This window comes from Patagioenas fasciata, chromosome 1, assembly GCF_037038585.1.
Source record: "Patagioenas fasciata isolate bPatFas1 chromosome 1, bPatFas1.hap1, whole genome shotgun sequence".
Lineage (NCBI taxonomy): Eukaryota > Metazoa > Chordata > Aves > Columbiformes > Columbidae > Patagioenas > Patagioenas fasciata.
The window spans coordinates 126,416,274-126,443,172 of NC_092520.1; the positions used below are offsets into that span (position 1 = coordinate 126,416,274).

Sequence of the window (26,899 nt, forward strand, 5' to 3'; positions counted from 1 at the left end):
TATGTTGCTGCTCTGCATTTCCTTCTCTTGTGGAAAACTGAGGATTTTTTCTATCGGGAAGTAAGAAAGAGATAGCACCAAGCTTAGAAACTGTTTCATGTGGGTATATGCTAAAGCACAGGCCTGAGGTTTGGATTGCCTGGGCTGTGCTCCTGGTTCCCTACTTGGGGCTTATGCTTTCTGCCTCCACCATGTGTAACTCACCACATAGGGGTGAGGCTTCCACATTCCAGTGATTTTTGAGAGCCTCTACAATGTTGTCTGCATTTGAGCTTTCTTCCAGGCACCTTCCCAGGAACAAATGTCTGGCCATACAAGTTCTTTTGCATTCGCTATGCTGCAAATTAACACTTAACGAGGGAGGGAATTTGTCAAGTGCTGATGAACAAGTCAATGTTGAAGGACGTGTTGAAGGCCAGAACGTGGGGTTGGAAAGGAAACTTTCCCTCATTTAACAGTGAAGCGTTTTGCATTCTCCAACCTTCTCTAATTTGCAGTCTGCTTTTCTGATTTTCAAGTCTTTCCCTGGCAACCTCTCACAGAGTAGCAGGTTGAAATGCCCTGTTCTAATAGGAGGCTTAGGTCTGGTAGACCCTACAGCTCTGTTTGGAAAACTCTTCCCTATAGACAGCATGAAATCCATTGTTGAGCCCTAGCTTCTCCCTGTGAAAGACACACCAGGTCATATTTTCAGGAGGCCCTGTGAATAGAGGCTGGCTGTCCCCTCATGTCCACACAAGGCAGAGCATTCACAACAACTACATGTGGTGAGAACTACACAAGTGCTTCAGCACGTCACCAGAAAAGCTTTAATTGAGTAGTTGAAAGCTAAAAACAGTGGTGCTTTTTCCTGCATTTCCCAAGTTGCATAGGCACGATCATTGCTGTGGCTTGGTGGCTACTGGAAATGCTGCTCTGGAGCACTCTGTGTTGCCCAAATCGACAGTGCCACCACACGTAGGAACACTGGATTTCTCTGTCTTCCCTCAAGTTTTACAAGCAATGAATACTTCTCTTTACTTGCACTTAGGGTTGAAATGACTTTTCAGAGGTTCCCAACACTTGTAGTAGTTTTTATCTAGGCGGTTGGAGGTCTGGAGGCCCCATTTGGTGACAGCCAGACTGAGGGACGATTCGAACATGAAGGCCTGTTGGGAAGAGGGAAGGTAGGTTAGGACAGGAGAGCGAGAGTTTGCATCCAAGCAAGGTGGCTCTGCTCTACTGCAAACGGGAATTGTGCACATGGTCCAGCACTGCCTAGTTCTGCCTCCAGCCTGATCAACCCAGGAGAGAAAGCTCTTCAGAGCTGGCATTGCAATGCTGCTGTTAACCAGTTTTCAGGAGTATATTCCCTGCATGTCCAGGAAAGCCAGATTGTTCCCACAGCTCTAGTTCAAAGTCTGTCAATGATCATCATTAGATTTTTAGGGGTGCAGAAAGGAGAACAGTCAGGGGTTTTGCTTCTTTCTCCATAGGCTAAGACAAAAATTAAATTAATCAGCATGAAAATTCCCAGGTTCCTGCTCTGGCAACAATTTATGTGGGCAGATGATCAAAGCTGCCTGGCATCGCATGGCTCCAGGGGAGCTCCTGGGAGCTGAACAGTGCTGATTGGTAAAGGGAGCTGAATGCTGCAGCAGTTTGGTCTAAGTACTTTTTCAGCTTGCCAGCAGGAAGCTAGGCTGTACTTTGAGAGTGGCACAGCTGCAGTATACCGTGCTGTATCCAAAATGTTACTGACTCCCTTGGCTCCTTACCATGGTCCCTTCTGCAACCCTCTCAGGCTCCAGCTTGGCTTTGCTCGCCTTCTCAAAACAGTCAGCATCTGGCCCATGAGGAGTCATCATGCTGTGCAAGCTGGCCCCTCCGGGCTGAAAGCCTTCCTCCTTTGCTTCGTAGTGGCCTTTGATGAGCCCCATGAACTCACTCATGCAGTTTCCTGAAGGAGGCATAGGGAAGAGATGTGATTGGGAGGCATCACAGCTGGGCTGTGAGCTCCCTGGCACTCAAGAGCTAAGCTGGGCCTGGCACTGGGTGGAGTGGAGGTGTCGCATGGGAGGACATTGGGGATCCTACAGGCAAGGCTTGTAAAGCTATACAGGTTTTATTGCGCTCCCAAATATCTGGATTCAGAAACAGAGTTCCTTAACGAAGGTGCATTGAAGTTGGTAGACCTGTGCTTTTCCTACCACCTCAAGTTGTGTAAGTACTGTGCCTGCATGGAGACTGCATGGTGGAACCTGATATGTACAGACTTGGATTAGAGATCTTAAGTGCTGGAAAGAAAGTTCTGTATAGTCATCCCTGTGTTACAGGCACAAAATGCCTGGCCAACAGGCTGGTGAGAGAGCCTGGTCTGCTGTCCCAGGCTACAAGGATGAAATAATTTTTATATTCTTCTGCCACCTCCAGTCCAGCCAGGTCCTTCAGTACCTCGTGCTTTTGTTTCATGCATTATCTACCTGTTTCTCAAGAGGTAACCGAACACAAGGAACCAAATTTTGTCCTTCCCTGAGGAAAAACAAGTAGACCCTCTGAAACCAATGGAATAATACACTGATAACTTAGGTAAGGATTGCTATATTTCATCATTCAGTACTTACTGAGTTATGCTCCCTGCAAGGGAAGTGCTTTAACAACTGCTGTCCCAAGTGGACCTGATATGACTAGACAATATGGCAACTTTCTGCTTAGCGGTCAGTTTTTGCGAAACCAGGACACGCTTCTGTAACTATGTTATATATAGCCCTTTTTAACCATTAGTTCAGTCTTTGTTAAGTACAATCGAGGGTCTGAAATGTTTAACAACAGACCTAATTTAGCTCAAAGCAGAGCTGGCCTATATATGTATGCAAACATTCATTAATTTTCATCCCAAGTTGTCAGTGTTTCATGTAATGCTGGATTGTTACGGGCTTTGCATTGAACCAGCTCATGTGCTGCGCTTGGCACATTCAGACTGCTGTACAGACACTAAGAGCTGGGTTGCCAATGCATCTGCAGCTGCATTCACAATATCACTTAGGAAGAATGGGCAAGTGAGTAGGAAACCAGGCTGGGACTTAAGAGGTCAGCTGAGTCCAGCTTCTTCAAAATTCTCCACAGGAAATTCACAGCTTTCCTACATGACCCCTGATAACTTAGGTGTGCATCCATTCCCTATGGGTAAAATAAAGTTTTCTTCTAGAAGCAGGATGTTGTCAAGTTAGAATTCCATAGGAACCATTAGATATTAGGTCACACTATAATCAGAATCACACAAGTGCTCTCTCAGATACAGGTGCAATATATACTCATGGTATAAAAACTGCATCTGACATTTTTCAACCTGTGGTCCAAAGACCCTATGAGTAATTTGCAGCCTCCAAGAATGGAGAAAGGTGACCAAGAGTAAGTCACAATTTATGAGGTGCACAGCTACCTTTGTATGTGAAATTGTTATGGTGTGTAGCAGGAATATTTTTGAACCACCACTGCTATATTTATACTTGGGGCAAAGATAATGCAAGGTAAAAACTGTGACTCTGAGTGCACCAAGATTATCTGAACACAGGATTTCCACTGCACCTGAGGAAAGGAGCAACAGGGGATTACTGGCAAACAAAATAGGCCTCTTGTAAAATATTTAGAGAGAGGAGAGTTCAGCAGCACTGACCTTGTGCTACTTCTACCCCAGAACAGCTCTGCCATGTTATGCCTCTCTTAATGGTACAAGATTTCCATTACAGCACTAATTTCAGAGAACTAACACGTACAGTGTCTTGATAATTGACTGCTGCAATGTCTGCCTTACCCACTCAAGCTCTGCCCCACCTGGGGCTGGGATGGAGTAGACAACCAACCTGCTCTTCTTGAATTTAGTGCTCAAGCCTGTGGCCATGGTACCGTGGCTGAGTGAGTAGCTGCTGTAGCTGTCTGCATGGGTACTCTTAGCTCACAACACAGACAAGAGAATATGGGTTATTTCAACCATCTTTACCACAGGCTTAGCAAGATTGAACAAGTTCATGTTGTTTAACACAAAGTGTCTGTGGAAAGGTAGCACAGATCTGCTGATGCGTAGCAACTTAATCGTGGTAAACTGGCAGTGTGTCTCACCTCTTTGGGTCTAATAAAAGTGACTTGGCACTATCCCAGCCAGTCAGGAGATGCGTTTCCATGTCACATTCATTATTGCAAATGAAAGCAGAATGACAGGGCAGGAATTTACCTGTGGGATTTATCCAGACGACGGCACAGCTGCCTACTATGCTTGCAGACGCCACTAATTCTGCCAGCCGCCAAGACACTTGGAAATATTTCTAAGTAACAGGAGGAACTGGCTATTAAACTGTGGTTACTAAGTGTGCAGAAAGCCCCTCAGCACTTCAGAGTGACCACAGGGTGACCTTGATAGCTTTTTAGCTGTTGACAGAAGGGGTGCAAGGTAGATAAGCTTTCCTCCTCTGTCTCACAGAGCAGGTTGCTTCATTTACCACTCTGGAAGGGCAATCTCATGTGGGGAACTAGGTTTCTCGCATCCATTTAATGCAACATGTGGTCATGTGCTACCACGAAGAAACAAAAAAACTCCCAAGAAAAAACAAACAAACAAAAACCTGCCAAGATTAGCCTTGCTATGGCGATGGCAACCAAATCTCCAAAACAGCAACTGTATCTCTGCCTGAGAAGGAGCCCAATTCCTGATCTCTGGCTTCTTAAATGCCAGAGGTACCTCCATCACTGTGCAAATGGTGAAGAAGGGCTCACGAGAGCAAATTCACTCCTTTTCTGTAACTCTGATCTCATCCTGTGATGGCCTTGGCCAGCTCTACATCCCTCTGTGCTTCTCACCACCTGTGACACCATATTTTCCTTTCTCCTTTTCTGTATGTATTCTAATGAGATATTAAGCAATTCATTGCTGGATGATGGGACAATTTCTGATGCATTTGTGCCAAGTTCAATATACACCTGGTCTCAGTCGGAGCTCCTTGAGTACAGATGCATCCATCTATGCAGACACAACCAGCCCATCACCTCTGAGTTTTCCTGAGATGCTCTAAATTGAAACATCTTTGGTTTTGTTTGCTTTCCAGTGAGGACTGACTGACTCCAAGAAGCTGACTCTAACTCTGCCAAGGACAACAAATCAGACTGATTCTTCCCTGTGTGTACTCCCAAATAAATGGAGCCTTGTTTTTTTTCTGCAGTCCTCTACTCAGGCACGACCAGCAGAGAGCAGACTTACGGTGGTAGTATGGTGGCCGGAAGGTGTTGTTAGCTACCCCCCATCGTGGGGGGAATATGACAAAGTCGGCCAGTGCCACTCCAGCACGGGTCGACTTGGCTGTCAGGACAGTGAAGATGGAAGGATCCTGAAAAAAAGGAAAGCAAAATAGCATGAAACAAAGCAGGGCTTACAGCTGTCTGCTCAAATCATCCTGCTGGTAAACCTCACTGATGCAGCCTTTCCCTTGCCAAAACGCTTTTACCACCTGCACCTGCTAGTGTGGGTGAGAGTTTTGACCCTGTGTGACAGCACCCAGCATCTCAGTCCCATGCTAACATGAGAGGCAAGAGATGGCACTGGATGGTTCTTCTTTAGGCAGCCTTACAGAGCCTTTACTGCCCCAGCAATCATAGAATCATAGAATAGTTTGGGTTGGAAGGGACCTCCAAAGGTCATCTAGTCCACCCTCCCTGCAATGAGCAGGGACATCTTCAACTAGATCAGGTTGCTCAGAGCCCCGTCCAGCCTGGCCTGGAATGTCTCCAGGGATGGGGCATCTACCACCTTTCTGGGCAACCCAGCCTAGTATTTTACCACCCTCATGCCACCAATGATGCTCTCACATCTGGTGGCAGATGCAAGGGAGGAACAGCCGTACAAGATGGGGTACTGTAATTCCAGGAGCCGTCTCCAGCACTCCTCCTGTCACTAAACTCTACCTCTGCCTTAGCTGGTTACAGAGCACAGGAACATCCTGCTGAAAGCATCTGGCCTCACAGCCCTGTTAGCTTACAAAGAGGGAGAACAAAGTGCAGATAAACTGTGGCTTGCTTCAAGGGTTTTTGAAATCTCTAGACCAGTAAAGTGATTTTCTGGGCTTTGATCCCAAACCCATCCGTCTCCTGGCAGCTTTTTCTGGAGTTTAAACAATAATTTCTGTTGGTTATTTCACTAGAAATATCCCAATCTCCTTGCACACCCACTTGCAGAAGCAGCACCAAGAGATGACATCACTGTGGGCACCTCTCCCACTGGGCTGGTTTCCTTATTAGAAGAGCTGCTCACATTAGTTTTGGCTTTAGTTATTTTCCATAAGATCTAGAAATTATTGCAATGAAAGCTGCCAGCTCTTTGAATGAATTTCAGTGCTGGGCTCAGCAGAACCAGGGGAAGGATCCTATGCAATTGCAAGAAATAAATCAAGGCAAGAATTTGAAGCAAAAATCTTTTTGCTGAGTTGCACGGTGTGTGTTGGCTTCAGTATTCAGCTCTCCTCCAGGGTGCAGAAATTCTATGCTAAGCTGCATAAAGCTGTTTAAGAAGCTGATCAACCCCCAGTTATGTCTGTGTACCACAAAGGAGGTTGTCTTTCCCTTCAAGTGCTTGCTTTGGGCCTAGGAAAAGCAGTGCAAGAGATTTCACACTGTTTCTTAGAGCACAACGTATCTTTTTAACAGGTGCCGAGCCCTGTAGCTCAGGGTGAGTTTGGATGGTACAATATCCACACAGCGTTGCTCTGCCTTGCCCAGCTCCAGGACTTACCGCGTGGTCAAAAGCGACGGAATTAATGACCATGAATTTTTCCAGATGGTATTTGTACGGCGTGTAGTTCCCGTGCCAGGCTATGACATTGAAGGGGGAGAAATCCTACCAAGGAAAAGAGACAGAGGGTTACCAATACACAACCTTCCAATTTTGCTACACGTATGCAGGGCACTGCTCTTTCTTAAATTAAAAATGGGTTTAGTGCTGATATACTGTACACTGCTCCAGTACACTGGCAGCCTGGAGCACGAAGCCCTTTAGCACAGCCTGATATTGTGATGATGTGGCTTTCCTGAGCATTTCCACATGGTGAGCCTCAGCCCTGCCTCTGGGGTTTGGTCTGTAAGGGTTTCCAAGTGCTCAGGCAGCATGTGAACAAAGCCAGCTGCAACACCAGCTCTCTGCTAAGGAAACCCTGGCTTTTCACGGCAGCTCCAGCTAATCTTTTCTACTCTGTCACTGTGAACGTGTGGAAACAGCAAGGCAAAGAGTCTGGTCTAACCAAGTCTTCCCAAACACTTTTTTTTCCAGACAGACTAGCCTCAACTGGGAAGATGAACAGCCCGACAAGGCAAGGGCTCAGTCCTGCTCCACTTAACCCAGCAGGACCTCCTGAGACAACATCCATGCTACCAAGTTGTATAACCCAGGCAATGCACCAGCAGTCACTATGCTTCAGTGTCACCTGTTCTCCAAGGGCATCCTCACCTGCTGGGCTGCAAACAGCTTGCCCTGGTACTTGCTGATCACGGTGTAGCCCCCTGACACTTGGCGGTCCTCATACCACGCAACGGGCACCAAGAAGTCACGTGGGTTGGCCAGGCCATTGGCTCCTGCAGAAGAAAGAGAGATGCCAGAGCTCTTTGGGCAAGCTGCAAGCAAAGTGAGAGGCTGGTGCAATTTCCTGGTTTCATGGGTTGTGCCCTTCTGCCTTTTAAATGACCTTACTGCTCCTTGGCCCACCATGAAGGCTGAAATAGTAATTACTTATCGTCCTTCTACGAGCAAGGTAATCGTAATACACCCCTTATGTGACTAAGACAGGTCTCCCCCAGTTGCCATCAGAACAAGATTAGGACTTCATCCTCAATTAAACTCATATAGCAACTAGGAATTAAGCAAAAAACAAAGGGTGAATTGCTCTCTATTCCTGGACATCATGGTGGTTGGACACTTCACCATGCAGAAGTTAGGAGGCATGTCATGAGGGTGCCAAATGCATTTATGAATGCTTGCAAAACAGTAATAAAATAAGGGCTAGTGATACTTTCAGACTCTGGACACACTGAGGTGTTCGTTAGTGTGAGAAGTGCGTTTTCAAAATGCAGAGCACCATATGGGTCTTGAAGTATTTGGCTTTTTATCATTAGTATTATTGTTACAAAGTGGGTTTGAATTTTTTGGATAAAAATGCAGACATTACTACCTGCTGCTAAGGTTTAACAGTCAGTGCTTTTCTCCAGCTGTCATTTTTCAAGTGAAAAGTGAAGTTAGAATAAAGTAAGACTGAAATACAAAGGATCTTGATTTCTGAGGGGAAGGTGGGTAGGTGGTGAGAAGAGGAGCTCTTATAATTGCCACCTGCTGAAAAGGTTTACAGGCTAGTGCACTCCTTTTATTTTTCTGCAGAAAGTAAATGTTATAATAGATTCCTGCCTTTTGGAGACAAAATACAAACAAACAAACACAAAACAAAAAACAAAACAAAACACTGTAGGCTTAGTGCTGAAAGACTCATGTCCAGCACATCACATGGGAGTGATGCTCAAGTGGGGTCCCATTAGATGCCTGCAAATTGGGTTGGTTCCCCACCACAGGAAGGACCGGCTTCAGTTTCACTACACCTAGGAGGTGTTTGCAAATCCCTCTGAATACAGATGGGCCATGCCAAGCTTGTTACTGATGGATAATACCTACTCAGCTTGCTTCAAGCATGGCCAGTCTTTTAGATCTCAGTGAGGGCCATAAAACAAGCCCAGTCTAGAGCAGGGGAAAAGCCCAACCCAACCTAAAATGGAAATCAATCAACCAACCCCAACACACCAGTCTGGAAGTGGAAAACTATTGATACTAGCTTGGTAATTATTTTAGCTGTTAGGGAAGTTCCTTTTCCTTCCGCTGAGACAATTTCAGCAGCATTAACTGTTTTTCTGAGCTAGAAATATTTGGAGGCGAGTACTCCAGGGATAAGGAAGAACTAACCTGAGCTGAGCAGCTCCAGAAAGCTGGGAAATGATAGGGGAACCAGTGGGGCTTCAGGTGCCGTGCACCCTGGCAATATCTTTGTCACGGCAGCTAAAGGCTGTGTCTTCGTGATCTATGACATTGCACAGACCAGGAGACAGCTGGCAGAGAGGGTCTGTGATTTATGAGATCTGTGCCCAGTGAAAGCAGATCCGCCCTGGCAGCACAAAACAGAGAAGCGAGTGTGTTGCTGATTCCAGTCCTGTGCTGCTCATTTTATTCATTTCTAATTCTCCAAGGGGAGCAGCTTCTGGCATTAAGGAACTCTAGGCTCTAGAGCTCTAAAACATCTCTGTTAACAGAAATGGGGTAAAAACCACTTCATTAAATCTAAAACGGTGCTTCAAGAATATCTGTTGCCTCTGAAATATACCTTTCCTTTTACTGGTTAAATTCACTCCTATCACTTCAGTTTATGCCATATCTGTAAGTAAGAGGCATCAGTGATGATGGCCTTTTGAGGTTTTTTTTGGTAGGAACAGGTTCAGAGCCAGCAGATGAGGACTGCCAAACCAGAAGGGAAGAGAGAAAGTGGAAAAGGCAGTGGGAGATCCCTTCAGTCCCAGGGGAAAATCAGGGTGACTGAGCTGCCACATTTAGTTGGGGGGATGCTTGCTCTGCAGGGGAATAACAATGCTGGGACAGAAAGTGTCTTTGGGAAGGACTGTGTGCATGGGAGGATGTATTACATGGGAGATAAAAGGATGGCTTTGGGCTTGTAGTTCCTGCCTGTCTCTGTGAAATTCACTGTAGGTCTGATGGGAGAGTGTTACCAATGGGTCCCAGGTCAGGCAGCTCAAAGTGTGCACCATACACCTCCAGGATGTAGCCTCTGGTCTCTCCAAACACCTCCACATTGAAACGCATTCCTTGCTGGAAAAGAAAAGAAGACTAGGATCCTGCCAGGACTTTCCTGACAAACCATGAGCAGCTGAATGCAGGAGCTGGCTTGCTCCAATGTTGGGCTCTGAGACACAGGCAAGGCGCAGGCAGCCCTTACCTGGATGACGCAAATTTCATTGGGCTCCACTAGCATCTTCCCAAACTCTGTCGTGATGAGCAGTTTCCCTTGCTGGGGCACTATGGAAACAAAATGCAGGCAGAGGAGCTGAAGTGATGTGGTGAATGCCGCCTTCTATGTCCATCAAGAGCACACAGTCTCCAAGGAAGAGCAGTTGGCCCTTTCTGACTCTGCTTCATGGCAAGACCGGGTTCCCTCTCCCATGCAGAGCCTTGCAGCAGTGATGACCACACTGGAGGGAGAGTTCCAGACCAGCCCCATGGTCCCCATGTCACAGGAGGTACCTGCATGAGGTTAGGCCATCCAGCACCTTGTGGTCCCTTGATGTAGGGTTTGTGCCACAGTTTGAATAGGTGAGACTTGATATATTTGGGGCCATACCTGTCTGTCTCATGATCTTCACACACAAAGGTGCACATACCCATCCTTGTCATGACTGTGGTAGTGTGAGATGTCTGGGAATAACTAATTCTCCCTGTTTCCTGTGGGTAGAAGCAATGCTTCACCAATGTCCATGTTATTTTCTGTGACTGTCCTGGTGCAGGAAAGCTAATGTTTTGACTTCAAAAACTAGCGAATTTACAAAACCTGCCCTAGCACTCTTACTTCACAGTAGTGAGGAAGGTGAGTGAGGACAACTTAATAGCTATTTGATGGGATAAATGTTTCTGTTGGTGATCTCAAGGCATTTCTGTCCCTCGGTCAAGAAAGATACAAGTAAGTATCAGGCTTCTGATACCGCTCAGAATATTTTTCGGCATGTGCACACTTTATGTGCCAACCTCAACATTCATTGTGGCAGCCTGGTTGCCTGAGGCTGGCAGAACGTGGGATGCTAAGCTGTCATGCCAAATACTCTTGGACTGGAGCAATGAAGGTATCTAGCTGTAAGCTGTTAAGAAATTCTGAGGCTTATGTTTTCCAGAAAACCTCTGCCTGTGGTGTGCCTAATACCAGTCTGGGGAGTTCTGGGAAATGATCCCTGAGCACCATGCCAAGGAAGCTGGGTCACTGCTCAAAAACAAAGCTGAGGTCTGGCACAGATGCGCACTCTGACATGCACAGGAATGGTGCAACCAGCCTGACACCCCAGCTGGTGCCAGGCCACCAAATCTGGGTGGCATGAGGGTGAAGCTGACCTTCTCCTCCAGATCATAGCTCTAGGACTCAGGCTCTGGAGGCAGGCAGGTGGCAACCAGGGTAGAACCTTGTAGGGGAAACAAAAAGCCAAAGTGTCAACTCACCAATCAGGAAGTCACCATCTGAATTATAAAGGCATCTAAAGAAAAAGTAGAACAAGAATGTCAAGGTACTGTAAACTACTGATGCTTGGACATGCCACAACCCCAGCTGGGGAGTTTTGAGCTGCGAGACTGACATGGCAGAGGTTTCTGCTTTGGCACCAGAAATGCTACTTGTGGGTAGGCAATGCAATATATGGGCCAGTGAAGAGGAGGCCGGGAGGTTTAATGTGCCTGGCCTGGAAGCAGGATGTCCTACAACCTCTGCCACGTCTCTGCCTTTGTGTCCATGGCTGCATCAGGCGTTGTAAACTGGGGAGTGGGGCTGAGTTGCCTTGTGAGCAGCTGCAGGGGGTAGCGATGCCCATCAGAGGCATCATGCATGTTGACCTCCAAGGAGCAGCCCAGTCCCTGGGACAAGAGCACCTGGATCCAACACATCCCCTCTTGCTGCATCTCGATGCCCAGCTCCTTCCTTCCCACCCACTCCGCCAGTGCTTGAATATGGAGCAAAGCCTACTTCACAAACACCTGCCATAGACACCATGAACACCTTTGCCTGTGCACATGGGGTGCAGGTACACAGAGACAGCACTGCAGGGAGCAGCTGGCTACGCTAGCCACCAGCAGGCACAGAATCACAGAATGGCTGGGGTTCGAAGTGACCTCTGGAGATCAGCTAGTCCAACCCACCTGCTAAAACAGGTTCACCAGAGCAGATTGCACAGGAATGTGTCCAGTTGGGTTTTGCATGTCTCCAGAGAAGGAGACTCCACAATCTCTCCGGGCAGCCTGTTCCAGGGCTCGGGCCTCCTCATATTCAGATGGAACCTCCGATGTTTCAATCTGTGCCTGTTGCCCCTCATCCTATCGTTTGGCACCATTGAAAAGTCTGGTCTCATCCTCTTGACACCCACCCTTGAGATATTTATAAACATAAACGAGGTCCCCTCTCAGCCTTCTCTTCTCCAGGCTGAACAGGCCCAGCTCTCTCAGTCTTTCCTCATAAGAAAGATGCTTCAGACCCCTACTCATCTTTGTAGCTTTGTAGACCCTCTTTTCAGCCTCTGGACTCGAGCACAGTGGTGACAGACATACACAGGCAGGCAGCCAGCCCAGGACAGCCAGACCCTCCAGTGTAGCAGTCACTGACCTGTTGAACATGGAGGTGTTGCAGACAAAAATATGGATGGCAATGCCATTACGTCCTCTGGGCTCTCCAGCTCCACACAAGGTGTGCAGTCCCTATGGGTGAACCCAAAGCATCAGCAGTAGGCAGTGGGGCAGGGGCTATCTCCTCTTCCTACCCTCATCCCACCCTCTTGCTGAGGCTTACCCCTTCTCCTTGCTTCCCGCACCAGAACCAGCCTGTCCATGTATGGCCTTTGGCCAAACACGTTGGCTTTTCTTTAATATCTCAAGGGTCTATTAGCAATCCATGTGAGCTGATGTTTTCCAGACCAGGGACTGGGGAGAACTGGGGCTTGGGGCTTTTTTGAAAAGTTTCTTGAAAGCCAACAAAGCAAATCAAGTCCACTGTCAGGTGGTTGAAACCTGAGATCCTTTCCTCTCCCATGGATGCTCTGCAAGCCCAGAGGTGTCAAAACCAATGTTGAGCATCTCGTGTGCCCTGCTACCTCCCGAGGGGTGCAGAGGTGGAGGATTCCTGGATGCCCTGGTCCCCCAACTTACGCTTACGAAGTCCAGCTTATTCTGAGGGGCTTTTGGGATCTCGAAAGGTTTCCATCGCAGCTAGATTGCAGCAAGCAAAAAGCAAGAAAGCAATACCAGTGGTTATAACACGAACGATGGCAAATTCAAAAGAAAGCAGACCCCTGTCCCTTCCCACTTCCCTGTCCTATGCTAGCTGAGGTAGCTTTCTCTTTCCTCTTTGCCTTGCTTAATTTGGTTTGCACATCTCTTTTGATTTTTGGAGCTTTTTTCCTTTTGAATATAATTTTGTAAAAAAAATTGGCAGGCTTGTGTAGTGCCAAGGTTAAAAAAAATAAATCCTATTTAAAAGTTGTCTCTTCCTCTATTAGTAACAACACTGTTGAGAGCAAAGAAATTCAGATGAACCAGCTTTCCACAGCCAAATTGTCACAGTCCTGAGCTCCACGCTGCGCTGGATGATTCACTCCCTCCATGACTGGAGCATAACACTCCTGTTTGCTTCACCTCGTTTTCCCCACACCCGAAGCAAAAATATCTCTACCTGCCTGAGGGTGAGCTGCAAGCAGCGCTAATCGCTTCTTGCAAAGCCTGTCAAGATTCTCAGGCAGAAGGTGCCAGAGGAGTTTGACGTATTTATTGCTGCTTATATCATAATCAGGGTCTTGCAGTTCTTTGGAACAAGGTGCTGCAGCACCTCTCTGAGGGGTGTTTCAGTGCAGACCAACCCAAACATCTGGAATTAGGAGTATGCTGGTATGACCATCTGCCAGAAATATCCCCTGCATGAATACACTTGACCTCAGATGGAAGTGCCTGTGACTCTGAGCATCCATGAGAATATTCTCTTGCTTCTATCTACCTGACCTGGTGGTCCTTGCCATGTTTTTAAACTGGTACCTTGAGAAAACAAATCTCATGGGACTTTGTGTCCTTGCCTGCTTCTCCTCAAAATTTTGAACTTTGTGTAGAAATTCCAGCTAAATTTGAAAGGAATTGTGCTGGTTTGACTGAAAATGAGTTAATTTTCATTTACACAGTTAGAAACCTTTCTTTTTCATAGCACAGTTGTTGTTTGGACTTAGTTTGACAACAAGGAGATAACAGCCCAGGACAAAGTTAATGTTTTTAATTGCTCTGGTCTGAGAGCCAACTCTGAGCACTCTGCCCACAGGTGTGAGGCATCAAGGAAAGGGGGCATAGGTGGGGCAGACCTTGACTGACATACATGCTGATCAATAAGAATATTCCATGCCATCAGTGTCATGCTTCACATTTAAGGAGAGTCAGAATCTTTTGGTCTCTCTCTCTTTTTGTCAGAGCTGGGACAGAGATGTCTTCAGGGGAGTTCTGTTTGGGACTTTCATTAGTTTGGCCTTTTGCCATCCTGCTGATTTGCAGAGGCCTCTGGGCCTTTCTGCCTTTTTCCTCTTTCTTCTCTTTGGGATCGGCTGTTGGGACCAGGTGCCATTTCCTGGGACTGGCTACTCAATGTGCACGGAGTTCATGAGGAATTGCATTGAGTAGCTTTTATTTCATATTTTATTTCCATTTTATATATATATATATATATGTGTGTGTGTATGTGTGTGTGTTATTAGTAGTATATTAGCATTGTTATTTTATTAAACTATGTTTATCTCAACCCATGAGTTTCTCCCTTCCCTGTCGATTCCCCTGTGTGGGGGTCATCCAGCCCATTGGTGGCAACTGACATGGTGCCTGGTCCCTCTCATCCAAAACAGTTGCAAGATGCTAAGCCGCTGCCCAGCTCTGCACATCTCTGCTGCGTTTGGGCTTCCCCAATGCAGGAAGAGAAGAATGAGCTCCCTGAGCCAGAAAAGAAGTCCAAGACAGACAGCAGCAGCCAGCAATGGGTTGCTTAAAACAGGAAAGCTTTTGGTGTTGTTTCCCTGATATATGATCCACGAGCCTCCTGAGATACAGCACCTTTGTGCTTACTATTACTTTTATAGGTTTTTCTCTCTCCAAGGTTTGTCCAATCACTTTTTGAAATTATGCTCATTGTCTGGCAAGAAGTTCCACAGTTAATGCATTTTTGTAAAGGATAGCCTAATTTTTTTTCTTTTTTTCTTTTTGACCATGATGTTAGTTATTGGTATGTGTTTTCTCTCTGCCTCTCAATCTTAACTTCCCTTGGTCATTTCTGTTCCAGGCTGGAAAGCTTTCTTGTTTCAGCATTTCTTGCATGGATGCCACCCCATATTTTTTCATTATCTTTGTCCTCTTTTCTGTTTTGTCCCCTGTGCCTTTTATAAATCTGCCATTGTGTTCGGGCAATATTAAAGGATGTTTTTTCCCATTGACTTCAATGGGCTTTGCACAAAGTGCCTCCATATGGCCATCCTTTTAGATGGATGACAATTGGGAAAACTCCTTTAAGTGAGCTGGGTGAAACACAAAGCATCACTGGGAAGCATCAGTCTTGTCCAACAAACTGAACCTGGTCTCTGGCTCTGGTTGAGAGAGGATGAGAAGAAAAGCGGGAAGATGGATCCCGCTTAGCCCCTCTGGGTTTGATGATTCCCACTGAAAGCAGTGAGAGGGGGACTGGGCAGGCACTTTGTTGCTGCTCCCTTAGGTAGAAGATGTACTGGATGTAAATGGCTTGAGATGCTTGAGAGCTGGGCATCTTGGAATTACCGTAATCATTAATAACCATAATGATAGATGCTGGTTGCAAAAAGGCAGCATGGTTGGATCAGGTGGTAACAGAAGTCATTGGGACTTCATTTGGGAAGGAGTACCAAAGGGACCTAAATACAAGCCTGTTACTGCTCCTTGGTCAGTGGCTGCAAAACATATTCCAGCAGAATTGGGAAAGTATTTAGACAAATGGCAAGGCTGCTGGGAGGCTGGAAATTAGCTAATGATGATGCATCAAAGGGCAAAGCCTGTGAGGAATAAAAACCAATGACCATAAGATGATGTTGAGAAGAGCATGGCAGGAGGAGAGAGTCAGATTAGCAAAGCTGAACATTCTGGGACTGACAGGGAAGAAATAATGATTAAAGATGATGGCAAGGCCGTAACAGAGGAAGACAAATGCCGTGCCCCTGTGTGACTCTCCAGAATGAAACTTGATTTCCCCTGAGGGCTGCAGGGAAACAGGCTGACAGTCAGCAGCCTTTCCAAAAGCGCAGAGAAGGAGGGGATGGATGGCAGAGACATGTTGATGCTCACCCTGCTGGGCTGGGGCATGATAAGCCTTTGATGGGGGAAACTGAAGAGGAAGAGAGAGCAACCTGAGAGGTGGCCAACAGAAGCCCACAAGGGAGACACCAGACAGCACAGACCAAACCCTGTGACACTGGGAAGCAGCACAAGCACCCACTGAGGTGGGAAGCAACAACCATTGCATTGATGGCTGTCCTTCCTTGGATGACCCATAGGGGAGAAACAACAGGTGGCAGTTAGGACCCAGCTCTTGTGTTGGCCAGACCTCCAGCTCCCTACAGCTCTTCTCAGATCTCTTGCAGCTCAGCACCTTTGCACCCCTGGTTGGCTTAATATTTGTCTGTCCTCCTGGTAGGACCAGGGCTCTTTCCAGCAGTGTTACCTGGTTGGGGTCAGGTTCAACTCCATCCCAGTCATGTGTCAAGTGGCCCTCCTCGAGAGCTTTGAAGGGTTTATGGCAGACTGAAGGCAGGATCCGATATAGCCAGCTACAAAGAAGAAGAAGACCTGGATTTGCCTGAGGAAGAGATTAAACCCTTTGGGTGGCTGCTGGCTGACTGAACTCCTAAAGGCATGAATAACATTTACATTGGTGGCAACTGGACCAAAAGATGTATTAAATATCAAACACCAGCTCACAGTCAGAGACTTCCAGAGAGATGGCTTTTTATCATAGGTTCTAAATAAAAACATACGCTGTCATATGTAGGCAAATGTCGCTATGTGTGTTTACATATAATTACATATATTTACATTCACACACACACATATGTTTGTAAAAAATTAAGATAGAGCTTTATTTGTGCCTGAAATACAGCAATCTCTGAGGTGGAAAAAAAGCCTATTTAAACACAGCTACAAAAGAGCTCAGACAAGACAGCGATGAGCACAGTATCTAACTGAAAGTACAGAGGAGCTTTCAGGAGACAGGAGGTCACAGCTAGTATCTGAGCTTGGATGGATTACTGAAAGTAACCTCCTATGCCTGGCTGGCCATGCCCATAGGACTACCATCAAGCCCATGCAGCCAAGACCAGAGTTTTCTGTGGGATGATACTGTTGCAGGAGGTCCCCCATTCCTCCATCACTGCCTGGGACTGTCATGCTATATCCTCGCTGCCCGCTGTGTCTGTGGCTGCAGCCCCTGCCACCCCCGCCACTCTGGCATCTGCACACTATGCACAGGCACAGCCCAGCCTGAAACTGGGCTTTTAATCAGGTGGGAGAGCAGAGGTAATCAGGAGAGCCTGAGCTAGGCAGGGCTGCCAGTGCCTTTGATGTGTTGACAGTGGTGGTTGCAGTTTGGGTGGGTGGGAGAAGGGAGGAGGGAGCTCTCCCTTGAGAGATGGAGAATTTCCATCAAGGACATCTTCACGCAGCAAACAATGAATCATCCTTTTCCCACGCACACCGCGAGCCGGCACCAGCCTGCAGAGCAGAGCTCTGCTAGGCAGCTCAGATGATGCATTTGCCTTTCATTTGAACGAACAACAGAAGGGAGAGAAAAACCGCTATGGGAGAAGCAAATTGAGAAACCCATCTTTGGCAATCTGGTCAAGGCTGGAGCACAATGACTGGGACAGAGCTCTGGGACATTTGCTGCTAGCTGGAACAAACTGTCCCCAGCACTACTGGGAATGCGAGGTAGTAAGCGGCGTGCTGGGTGCCAGGCACTGGTTTGAGTCCCTCGCCAGCCCCCAAATCGACACAGCCTGAGACAGTGCTTCACTGGCCCTGGCCAGCTTGCAGGAGCATGAGAGGGTAAGGGAGGAAAAAAGAGGGAAAAAGGGAAGAGTCTTGCTCAGAAGCTTGGTTTTGACACTGTCGATCAGGTGCTTACCTGTGCCAGTCACAGCAGTGATATTTTTGCAGTAGCATCAGGGCTGAGACCCTGAAGTTGTTTTGCACAGCACACAGACCCCTGAGGATGAGCCAGCCCCCCTGAACGTCCCCTCCACTTCCTCTCCTCACTCAGAAAACTGTTCTCTTCCCCATCCCAAGCCCCCCTTTCTCAGCATTTTTGCAGCCCACTCACCCCACCCAATCATCCTCTCCCTCTCCCATGGTTTTCTGCTCTTGCCCCTTTCCCAGTGTGTGGTGGAGGTTTTTCACCCACCCAAGCTCACAGAAAGTGCTGCTGGCACAGAGGCAGCCTCTCCATCGCTCCCCCATGCTCAACCCAAATGCCCCCCCATCCCCTGCCCGCTGCCGGGGGTCATGGTACCTTCGCTTGTTTGTGTGTCGGGGGCAGGTGAAGGCAGAGCCCGAGAGCTGTTCAGCGTACAGGCCATATGGGCAGACTTGTGGGTTATTCTGAATGGAAGGAGAAGAAAAAATAAGGAGTGAGAAGCAGTGACAGGGGATTTAGCTCCGGAGCCCCTGACAGAACACTGTGGTGGGTGGCCGGCACCCTGATGCTATGTGGTGAGCTGTGCTCCTGATTCGGTGTGTCAGCCCCAGCAGTAGTATAGTTCTTGTTCCTGTGAGGCTGGGTGCCCTGAGGGTACCAGCCAGACCACAAAGCCCATTCCCACATGCAAGAGGCCACAGAAATGCCCTAAGGATTTGGCATAGCCATTGAGTCAACATGCCTGCTGCTAGAGCAAGCTGTAAGGGGCAGTGATCAGTAGGGTCAGCAACAGGAGCATCAGGGAAAAATAAATTATTCCCAGTGTTTACAGACTGAAAAGCAGACTGTTATTACGCACAAATATTTTTGAGACCAAGTGTTCAGAATGGCGGGTCCAGAGCATCATGTATGTCTGGCTTTCCAGAGCGCTGATGAAGACTCACAGCAGCTGCACCTTTGCTTCTTCCCTCCTACTCCCTAAACGCCCCCATCTCCTCCTGCCCTCTGCACAGGGAAAGAGTGCCCAAAGTGGGCATTTCAAAGGTATGCTGCCTCCTCCTACCAGTGCTATTTGCTGCCCAAGAGCAGGAGTGACCTGTGTGGTAGTCTTTGCTTTTTTGTAGGGCTTCTGCACAGTGACAGTTCTCCTTTGGAGTGCAAAGGGGGCACTTTCCCACTTGCAGAGCCGTGGGTGCAACAAGCACAGGTTTAGCAGCCCTTGTGAGATCATAACTGAAGGACAGATTCTTCCTTTTCAGAGAACAGAATCTAAACATTTTGATCTATGTAGGCCAGCATCTATTTGTTTGAGATCAGCAAGAAGCAAAGGCATACAAGAACTGCAGGAAAAAACCCAGTGGGACAGTCATACACCATTTGCCATCCCATCTCCCTCCTGCAAGGTCTAGTTTAGCATCCTGCCACCCTGCTGCAGCTGAGCGGATCAGCCATCCATACGGTATCAAACATTGCCCTGACAATGGGCAGAAGGAAGAGGTAAAGCTCTCATAATGCACGTAGCTTCCATCCCTCAAACTCCATCTTGTCAGTATGGGTATGCAGTGAAGCAGGGGGATCAATAGCCCTTGTCATTTTCATCTGAGCCAGCACGACTGCAGATGCCAGTCTTATAAATACTGCAGAGGAGAAAGGATCCACCTCTGGGACTGGAGATTTTTTTTTTTTTTTGGTCTAACTCATTTTCAGATTTTTCTGTTAACTCTTTTCACACCGAGTCCAAACTCTGTCCAGAGGAGAGTATCTCAGCCGGGAGCTGGAGTGGTCTCCTCCTCTGGAAAGCAGTGATGCTCTAGGAAATCACAAGGAGCGCATCCACCACTGTCCACTGCCTGTTCAAACCAGCAGCCACCACTATCCATTTCCCAGTTTTAAGGTGTCTCTTATATTTTTTGTCCACCCATCTGCTGTAGCCAGTTTCAGAAACAAGACACTGCACTAGCTGAGCCATCAGTCTGATCCAGCACAGCCGTTTGTCTTTCTTGTGGGCACACTGTAGGCTGCAATGCAGACCTAGGAGGCATATATATGTATTATAAGTGTCTTTGTGTGGTGTGTTACTATCCATGCAGGCACACAACCTGCAAAACATCAGAACTGGGGAGAGCCAGAAAATTCAGGAAAAGCGAAAGATGAAGTTCCCTGTTTGACCTTAGTTCTGCCGGCCCCTTTGCACAGAAGATGAAGAGGAGCTGACTTGCACCAAGGGATGCCACTGACTGAGCATGAAATGCTGCCATCCAAATTCAAGGGATCACAGAACATTCAAGAGAGGGCACAGTCGGCCTCAAAATGTTTGCTGGTGTAAAGGAGGCCAACACAAAGGAGATGAGAGAGCTTTAATTCTTCAGGGTTTCATTCTTGCCTCTGTGGCCCAAGTGGCTAGCATCACATGGGTCATGATCTCTTTCTCTGAAACAGAATGATCCAACATAATTTATTTTAATCTAACATTTTTAGAAGTTACTTACTTTTAAAAATTAATCTGTCGGTTTATTACCAAAGGAATTCATGTCCCCTCCCTACAAAGAAGCTGCTCTCCTGCCAAAGGCTTATAAGCCTCCTTCATCAAATCAAATTTCTACAGAAATCCGAAAAGTAGCTTCTCTTGCCTGAGCACTATCTCTCCACCAAGCTTCAAAATTCTGCTCTGGTTTATTCCAGAGCCAATGGCTTCCTTCTTGGTGTGGCTGAGCCACTTTTGCTGCAAATTCCTTTTGGAAAATGCCTGCTGTTGAGCAGAGGTAGTTCAGGCAACTCTTAACCCCCAAGGTGAAACTTGGAAACTCACGAGTAACTTAAAAATAGAAAGCATGAATGGAAATCTTTAATTCTGATTTTTGCCAGCATCTTCTTATTCCAACCCTGCATAAAGAAGGCTCCTGGAGACTTTTGTGGTGGCAGAGAGAAAGGAAACATGTTAAGACTGAAAAGAAGCCCAGAGAACAGATACTCACTCTATTCCATGCCATTTTAACAAATCACTTAAAAAAACCTTGGTACCTGTCCTTCCGGTAAAGCTCCTGGACAGCGTGGATCCTCAGAAACATGTTCATTTCCAAATCCTGACATGTACTGTAAAATAAAACACACAGCTCATCAGCATTTTGAAAACACAAGCAAAGCCTCTCCAAAAAAATCTGTCCATTGTTTGCCTTCTCTTTTTTTGTGTTTTTTTTTTTTTTTTTTTTTTTTTTTTCCCCTAGCGGGGTAGGGGCGAGGTGGGGGGGAGGGCGCTCTTGGCGCTCTTTGTATTAAATAAGACTTTCCCAAGTGATCCACTTGCATGTTGCCATGGAGCCCCTGAGTTCTCTTCATTAGCGAACCACATGGTGGACTGGGAAACTCAAATAGGATTTGCTCTTCTGTTAAATCTACATGTACATTTTGACCACTTTCTGCACCATGAATGCACTTGAGAAATACGCCAAATATCACATATACAGTAAGACTCAAGAACAGTGGGGTGATGTATAGGGAGAAAAAGTATGCATGAACATTACAGAGGTGTGCTTCTCTTGAATAGTGAATGTTCTAACATCTGAAGACTGCCTTGTAAATTTGTGCACCAAGTCATGGCCCTCGAATGGTCAAGAATTGAAACTGGGAGTCAATGGGTTGTCAGGTCTTTGCGATACATTCCCATGACCATCAAGAAAAAGGTCAGGTCATAGTCGGGATGAGGGAGGAAAGGAAACTTTACTGGGACTTAAACTGTGTCACTGATTTGCTCTAAATGAGTATTGCCCAGCTGGACGTGAACTGTCCACCATGGTAGTAAACAAGAATTAAATCATTACCAGCTGATAATCTGTTTTTCTGGAGTGATGTATACCCAAGAGACCCATGGATGGAACAGACCCACACACCCTCCCATGCCTGCCATGCCTACAGCTGCTGTGGTCTGAGCGTCGCTAAAAGCCAGCGGACCCCAGGGGATGCAGCTCTCAGCTTTGCAGCACTGAGAAAAGCCCCACAGTGAACCTGGGACACACAAAGGAAATCAGGTTTAACAGAGACCTTAGCTTTGCCCCAACAGAAATGTAAATACAGTCCCTTCAGATGCTACAGAAAGGCATGAAGCAACTCTGTTGAACTCTGCATGAACGCAGAGATGTTTTGGCAGCGATCAATGTCTTCAGCTCCGTGGCCTGGAGAGAGAGTTAAATATTAATATTCCCCTCTGTCAACTGTAAGAGTAGCTGGGCTACTCATCTGCCTTCACACAGTGGTGCTGGGATGGCAAAGCCACTTGGCTGACACAGAGGCTCACTGTGACGGGGGGGCTGCAGCACTGTGAAGCCACTGCCACCCAGCAGCTGCCTGGGGGCTCTGGCACGGAGACACCCCAGCAAGTGGCAAGCACCCTCCCTTGGTGCTGTGTGACAGAGGTCTGACACAAAGGTGGAGTGACAAAAGCCCCTGTACCTTGTTTATTATATTATTGTAGTGCCTGCATTATTCCCCCAGGGGTTCTCAGCCTTGTGCAATTTGCACCCCTCTAGGAATTTCCCAGTGCAGCAGACACTCAGAGAGCAAACTTGAAACCTCCTGAGAAACCATGAGCTTTCCTCAGGTGCCTTTCAGTGACCTGTAAAGGAAAGTCCATTCCCTCAGGAGCCAGGCTGGCTGGAAGCCCTGCTTAGCCTGAACCTGAAAACATCTTGGTTTCCGTCAGTTTGGGGAACATCGTTCTTTTCTTCTTACAAACCAACGTGCATTTCTAGGACTCTGCTCTGCGCAGGGTTCTGCAAGAAACACATTGATATGCAAAGCAGCAGGTCACCTAAGCAGCCTTGGCAAATGTATTGTACTGGAGCATTTATTTTTTTTTTTCCTTCACTCTTTTAAACAGAAATGCAGCAATATCTGATGGGACTGCAGCAGTTCCAGAATTAACCGAGACCTCTGCACTGCATCCTCCTTTATCAGCAATGTAGATGTGGCTGGAGTGTTTGCCTGCAGGGCAGCCTTAATGAACAGGGGAGGAAAGGGAGAAGAGGAGGAGGAGGGGGACATGGTTGTTTCCTGGAGGCATAGCCAGCAAGGCCCAGCAGGCTCTGCTGTCAGCACAGCAAGGGGAGGGTTAACACAATGTGCAGGCTGCTTTGCTGAGCATCACCTGCCAAATGCTTGACTAAGCTTGTGGAGAGCTGGGAGGAGATGATCTGTGTCTCTTTGGTGGGTTTGCATACCTAGTAACCAGCATGTGCCTCTGGCAGCCCCCTGGCATGGTGCCGGGGCAAGGGGAAAGGATGATTTGATGTAAGAAATCCATTTCCCCATCCTTCAAGCTAAAAAGCCAGTGACCTGCCCAGCTAGCCTACCCATTCAGATCCCCAAAAACCCTTTTGCTTCTCCTTGCTGGGATGGGATACGGAAAGAAACCCAACTCAGCAGCAAACTTCTCTTGCCAGCAGCTGCTCTGTGCCCATGTTGGTGCTGCATGGCACCTCACCCGGCGCAGGCAGCTGGCTCCCTTCCCACCAGGCTGGATGGAGAGCTGCTGCCTTCCTTGGCTGCACATTGCTGGGGGCTCCAGAGCTGCTGAGCATCACTCAGTGAGGCAGGAGGCTGAGTGGTACAGGGCAGGGGAGCCGAGCTGGGGAAGAGGTTGTGGTTGGGACAGGGTGACTGTGGGAGCGCCCTGCTGCCCTGAGAGTGGGGGCAGAAGCTGCTGTGTCATTGTTTGGTCAAATCAATTCTTCCCTGCCAAGAAAAAAAAATACACCCTCAGGTAACTGCATTGAGGGCTGAAGAAAAGATGTTGGCAGGATTGCAGCTACAGGAGGGGAGATGTTGTCCAACTGGTGATTTATCACCCTGAGCGTGTCTCCAAGGCTTTGCCTGGATGTTCAGTATGGCTTTCCTCATTCACTCTTTTTATTTTGTCCTTCCCTGTGGTGGACCTCAGAGAGTCTTCTCTCCATGCCCTTAGGGGTCAGTGTCAAACACTACTAGGGCTGCCGAAAAATATCTGTGCAACACTAGCTCCCTGCATGCACAACAGGCTTCGCACTCCAGGGCTCTGGAGCACCACACAAAGACCCTGTCCCTGCAGGTTGGCTGGGAGCAGACATGGCCCTTCTCCCTGCTGATCTTCTGAGTCCCTCTCCCACCTCTCAGTTTGCATTGCACAGGGTGGCCCCAGGCCAGGAGAAATGACCCCTTTCTGCCCACCTAGCACCCTCACTGGAGCATCCTTCCTGGAAGAAAAAATTCAGAATGATGGAAACCAACCCTTCTTCTCCATGGCATGGCATTGGGTTTTTGGTCCAAAGCAACCTCCCTCTAGGTCCCTGCCTGACCTCCATGGTTCCTAGCCATGTTGTAAATAACTCCAGTTGGGTAGGCTGATGGGAAATATTTTGGTAATGGGGCAAGTGGTTTCTCTGTAAAATGAAAGTTCTCTGTGGTCCTTTGTTTTCTCTCCGGCTTTTAATTACTGTTGTTGTTATTTTGTTCGAGATCCTGTAGCTTTTTATGCAAACAGGATCTTAGGAATTCATCTGACTCCACTTTGTTTTTTGTTTTGTCATTTTTCAATAAAATGAGAGAGATAAAAGTCCAGCACCGCATTAAAAATTCAGCAAAGCTCATTGATTAGAATAACTGGGATGCAAAGCAGAGTGCTCACAATGGGTGTCGTACTCTGACCTATAAACCATAACCTTTTGTTCACCGGATTAGACAGCAGGCATGGGAAAAACACATTTGAAGTCTGAACACATAGACTGCAAAATAATTAAGACCCTTCTTCAAACGCTGCATAATACATTTCTCTATCAGTTCCTGCTGCAGGGCACAGGAAAACAACATTCATCTCTAGACAAAAGGCATGGTATTTCATATCAGCTCAGACCAGGCAACACCAGAGGGTCTAACACAAACCCACAGAAACAGGGACATAAGCATTTGGGGCAATGAGGCGGGCAGCCTTGCACCCACTATGCAGGGCTCCACAGACCAGTTTGGGGTAACACCAAAGCACCCAAACTGGAGCTCTGCCCCTCTCCTGCCATGGTGTCACAGAGCACACATCCTCAGCAGGAGCTGCCTTCTCCTCAACATCTCGCCAACCATCTCCTCCAAAAGTGCCAGGGACAGTCTAGGGCCAGACCCTTCATGAAAGGACCTGCTCAGGTCCGAGGTGGGTCAGGGCACCTGGTAGAGGTGGGAAGAGAGGGCTGGATGATGGGAAGATTGGAGACGAAGGGTGAAGCGATGCTTTTGGAGGAAAGATGCAAAAAGGAGGAGGTCTGGGTAGAGGTGATGACAAGGTACTGATGTATATGACATCTCAGAGAGAGGGCACTGGCAGAGCAACCCATTCCCATGGCCAGCTGATCCATGCTCAGCTTTCAGCCACAGTCACAGTGGCCAACAAGTCGTTAGGGTCTGCTAGGAATCAGTCCGAGGCGGAGACAGAAGATGTTGGCAGGTCACTCATCTGGATTGGTATGGGGGCTAGGCTGCCCCGTTGCTGAAAGAGGATGGTGAAAGCTGGGGGGGTTGAGTCTCAGACAAGCAAGGAAGGAGCACATTGAAATTTTACTGTGTGAGGAGACAGGACTCTTCAGGGATGTATAAGAAGACATGTAAGACCACTATGTAAAATAATGAGCATTGCAAAAGGTGGTGAAGGAGCACACGTACGCATCACAGGCATATCCAGGGCTAGGAAAAGGCTTAGTAACAGTGACAGCCCTGAAGTCTGGGGAGAAACATGATGGTCCTGCATGAGTTCTCGAAACTCACAGTGGTCCTGGGATAAGCCCTTGCTGCTTATGCCTCCTGCAGCGTAACTCATGTGCCCTGATGGCCCTGGGGCGGCTGGCCCCTGCACAATGAGAGAGGCGTCAGTGCGGTTTGGGGGTGCAGTCCTTGTGTTCCTATGCATGACCCATGTCCAGTCCCACCCTTCTCCCCATACTCCTCATGCTCTGGCAAATGGTAGTGGGGAAAGCTCTGGCTGGCTGCCCACTGGGGCTGGGACAGGAGGGCACAGCTGAGCCGGTGTGCCTCTGAAAGGTACGGAGAAACTACCCCAGAATGGAGCCACTGCTTCCCTGGGCTGCTGGGGAGGATGGTGGCCAGGGTTGCAACGTCTGGGCAGATGTTATCAGCCACATTTCATAGGCTGAGAGGGAAACACCCCCCTCAGCAGCCAGGATAGGAGGAGGGGCATGTTCGGAGCGTGAGGGAAGAACAAACCCTGTGATGAAGAGGTTCTGTGCTGGGACAGCCTGACAAAGAATGGTTTCCAAAGGAGGAGAAGAGGAAAAGCAAAGCAGACTTGTAGACAAAACACAGCAAAATCCTTTATACCAAGAGAGCTTTGAAATACAGTAGGGTGACACATTAAAATCAAAACGGGTGCCAAAAAATTGGTGTCAGCGGAGAACAGGTGTTCACAGCCAGCACTGGTGGGTCATGGGTCCCCAACCCCTTACCTGCAAGCTTGTCATCCTCCCCCTGGTCCTCCTCCTCCTCCTGGAGCAGACACAAACCCCAAGCAGGTATCTGGCTGAAGCAGCCTGCCAAGCAGAGCCTGCTAGCTGGTTGACCGAGCCGAGCTGGTGGCACGCTGACAGTGCTGGGGGTGAGAAAGGCCAAGGGAGGTTTTAAACCTGAGAGCCCAGTCTGTGTTTAACCAAACGCCGGCCCTTCTCTGCAGAACAAACCCCGGGATCGATTTGAAGAAAATAAACAGGGGGTGAGGGGGACTGGGTTCCCTCACCACTCCTTTTCCTCCTTAGATGTTGAGACAAGGTGTTAAAGAACAAAGAAGAGTCACTTTTGCAACTGTTTTATAAACTTTATTCATAAATTATACTTCTAGCAATTTTCAGATACAACACTCGAAATGTGTAACAAATATTTGTTCATTATGCTTCCGA

At 47.7% G+C, this 26,899-nt stretch overlaps 1 protein-coding gene across 1 annotated transcript; it reads right to left on the minus strand.

The window, feature by feature from the left end:
• Positions 1 to 786: 786 nt before the first annotated feature.
• Positions 787 to 26,613, minus strand: HGD (homogentisate 1,2-dioxygenase). The gene is made up of 14 exons (XM_065852359.2): positions 26,453 to 26,613; positions 21,003 to 21,074; positions 18,357 to 18,445; positions 16,515 to 16,620; positions 12,956 to 13,015; positions 12,417 to 12,508; positions 11,267 to 11,301; positions 10,002 to 10,081; positions 9,775 to 9,874; positions 7,466 to 7,590; positions 6,755 to 6,859; positions 5,231 to 5,357; positions 1,758 to 1,939; positions 787 to 1,148 (listed from the first exon to the last, which is right to left on the minus strand). The coding sequence occupies exons 1-14, from the start codon at positions 26,465 to 26,467 to the stop codon at positions 1,017 to 1,019; spliced, it is 1,320 nt and encodes a 439-aa protein (XP_065708431.2). The 5' UTR covers positions 26,468 to 26,613; the 3' UTR covers positions 787 to 1,016.
• Between the last annotated feature and the right edge of the window lie 286 nt (positions 26,614 to 26,899).